Source organism: Pinus tabuliformis, chromosome 5_2 (assembly GCF_031772625.1).
Source record: "Pinus tabuliformis cultivar Carrire ecotype Pingquan chromosome 5_2, CPIR1, whole genome shotgun sequence".
In the NCBI taxonomy this organism is placed as follows: Eukaryota; Viridiplantae; Streptophyta; class Pinopsida; order Pinales; family Pinaceae; genus Pinus; species Pinus tabuliformis.
The window spans coordinates 802,527,049-802,530,022 of record NC_142306.1 but is presented as its reverse complement, the minus strand read 5'-3'; the positions used below and the strand labels follow the sequence as shown (position 1 = coordinate 802,530,022).

The following is a 2,974-nucleotide window of genomic DNA, read 5'->3' as shown; positions in this document are numbered from 1 at the left end:
CATGGTCTAACATTAACATTGGTAACACTAAATGTAAAAATTGATCTTTGTGACACTATAATGCACCACAACTATAGAAGAAATGTATATTACATCCACATTCTTGTACAAATGCTATGCAAAAACAAAAGATATTGTTTGACTCTGATTCTCAAAAAAAAAAAAGAGTATGCCAATATTCTTTATTACTTATAGAATGAAATTTACACTTTTGATTATTACTCCACCCCTGCCATTTTTAATGATATAAAGGAAGTGACAAAATTGTATCTTCTTTTATGTTCTCAACATACTTTTATACAAATATAATAAAATGATACAATTTAAGTTAAGCAAATATTATTGTTTTGTTGTTTGTATAATACAAATAAATTTATATACATCAACTAAGTATTAATCATTAATCATAGAAATCAGAGAGTATTAATGACATTAATGGAAAAACACGGAAAAATATTTTTCCCGTTGAAAAAATAAACCCATTTTATATTATTATTAAATTTAATTTTAAATAACATTAAATACGTCTTAATAACGTATGCCATATTTATTTATAAAATAATGATAACGATAGTTTTAAATGAACTCGATATGTCATATTTATTTATTTATAATAGTGACATAAAATTCTGCTTAGGAAATTTGTAATATTGTCTTATGTAATCATGAAATATAAAATGAATGAAAACCAAAGGATAATATGCACCGCCTCAACTATGTAAGTTCACCGACGCAAAAATGTCTCAGGAAAATCTTAACCTTCAATATGGACACTCGATTCACTTGGGTGGGGGCCTTAACCTTCAATATGGACGCTCGATTCACTTGGGTGGGGGCGGTTGCGTGTTAACTAGAGAGATGCGTTTGTATATGCTGCATTTGATTCCGTGTTTATGCTTTCAGGTGGCCAACTCTACCGGCTATATATACATTGTATATCTCCCCATACTTAGTACACCTCGATTGATAGATAACTAGCTGCTGTTTTCTCTAACATTTGTGATTCAAGCCTGTGCGTGTTGGGGTATTCGAATCCAGTCGCCGCATATATAATCCGTGTGTGTTTTTGTGTGTATAAGCATGTCTGAGGGACAGCGTCACCACCTCTTCAACCGCAAAAAGGAGGAGGACAACGATAACGTTAACGTTAATTCTGGCTTTGCTGACCAGGGCTCTGATTACCAGGCTGGCTCTGGTGATAACGCTGGCTCTGGTTATAACGCCGACACTGGTTATAAGGCCGATTACGGCAATGATGGTCAGCAAGGTCAATCACAGAACTATGGGGGAGCCCAAAAGGAAGTGAAACACGACCAGCGCAAGGAGCACGGCGGGGAGCTCGGAACCATGGCTGCTGGAGGCTATGCACTGGTATGCTATCTTCTACTATATACACAATGAGTATATATTTCTCATGATGTGTTATATATGCAATGAATATGTATTTCTCATGTTCTGCTGTATATACAATGAGTATATGTTTGTCTTTTTTTGGAATGGATTTAATTGATGTGTTAGAATTGAATTGGTTGTTGTGATATATTTAGTATGAGAAGCATGAGGCAAAAAAGGATCCTGAGAATGCTAGGAGGCACAAGACAGAGGAGGAGGTCGCTGCTGCCGGCGCTGTGGGCACCGGTGGGTACGCGTTCCACGAGCGCCACGAGAAGAAACAAGACGAGAAAACCGAGGAAGCCGAGGGTGGCCGCAAGAATCGCCACAATCTCTTCTGAATTCGGCCATGCCTCTCTAGTGATGGACTTTTGGAGCAGAAGCCAATTATAGCACTAGGGTATTACTATGTCAGTGTTAAGTAGTAATGAAGTTACGTAATTTTTTTCAGTGTTGTTACAGTAAGGTAGTTAGGTGCTGTTGTTAGTTGAGTTACAGTTTAGTTGAATTTGTCATATTTGTGATATGTGTCTTTGTATATGAGGGAGTACAAACTATAATGAATTGTTCATGATATTTGAAATGTAAGGAATTTAATATGAAATTCTTAAGTCATGGGTTAATATATGGACTTTCTCAAGTCATTAATTTTTATTGAATTGTTCATGATGTTTGAAATGTAAGGAATTTAATATGAACTTCTTAAGTCATGGGTTAATATATGGACTTTCTCAAGTCATTAATTTTTATTGAATGGAAAATATATCCTAAAATAATATAGCAACAGATTTCTCATTAAACTTTATTCTATGGAAGTTAAGTCGGAAGATGAAAATATTTCATAAGAATTAAAAGTCACATTGGAAAAAAAATTTAGTGTTTTTGAAGAAATTCATAAAGGTCTACATCCATATAGAGTTCATAGAAATAATATTAAAAGAATACCTAAATGTATCTATCCTAATAAAATGATTTATGGATATCCTCATTAACAAAAAGGGGATATTTGGAAAATAGTACAAGAAATGCTAGATTGAGGTATGATTCAATCTAGTACAAGTTCATTTGAAATTCCAATAATGATGGCGAGGAAGAAAGATGATTCTTCAAGGATGTGTCTTAATTATAGGGATATATACAAATTGACTTCTAAGTATAAATTCACTAATCTCAACTATTAAAGATAATTTACATGAGCTTCATAAAGTGGCTTATTTATGAAGATTGATCTTAAATCAAGTTGCTCCTCGATTAGATTAAGAAAATAATACATTGTCAAAATAGATTTTACAAGACATGAAAGGTACGAACATTTCTTGGTCATGCCTTTTGGCTTGAATAATGCTCCTTCTACTTTTCCAAGCTATATGAACAAAAAAAATTGACCCTATACTAGAAAATTTGTGTTGGTTTTATTTGATAATATACTTATCTATAGAAAATCATGGGAAGGCCACATTAAACATGTGGATAAATTTCTACTGAGAATAATCAATTGTATGTAAAAGGATGCAAATGTGATTTTGGTCAACAAGGCATAGAGTATTTGGGTCATATTATTTCAAATGGAGCTAAGGTGGAC

General features: G+C 33.4%; 1 protein-coding gene across 1 annotated transcript; it reads left to right on the top strand.

Moving 5' to 3' along the window:
* Positions 1–948: 948 nt before the first annotated feature.
* On the top strand, positions 949–1,994 carry LOC149161748 (uncharacterized). Its single transcript, XM_089437022.1, has 2 exons — positions 949–1,371; positions 1,548–1,994. The coding sequence occupies exons 1-2, from the start codon at positions 1,081–1,083 to the stop codon at positions 1,731–1,733; spliced, it is 477 nt and encodes a 158-aa protein (XP_089293148.1). The 5' UTR covers positions 949–1,080; the 3' UTR covers positions 1,734–1,994.
* The last annotated feature ends 980 nt before the right edge of the window (positions 1,995–2,974 follow it).

Excerpts from the sequence above, each read along its gene's own strand:
- LOC149161748 (XM_089437022.1), top strand. The coding sequence starts at position 1,081 with ATGTCTGAGGGACAGCGTCACCACCTCTTCAACCGCAAAAAGGAGGAG. Across the intron at positions 1,372-1,547 it reads CTGCTGGAGGCTATGCACTG|TATGAGAAGCATGAGGCAAA; the intron begins GTATGCTATCTT and ends TGATATATTTAG.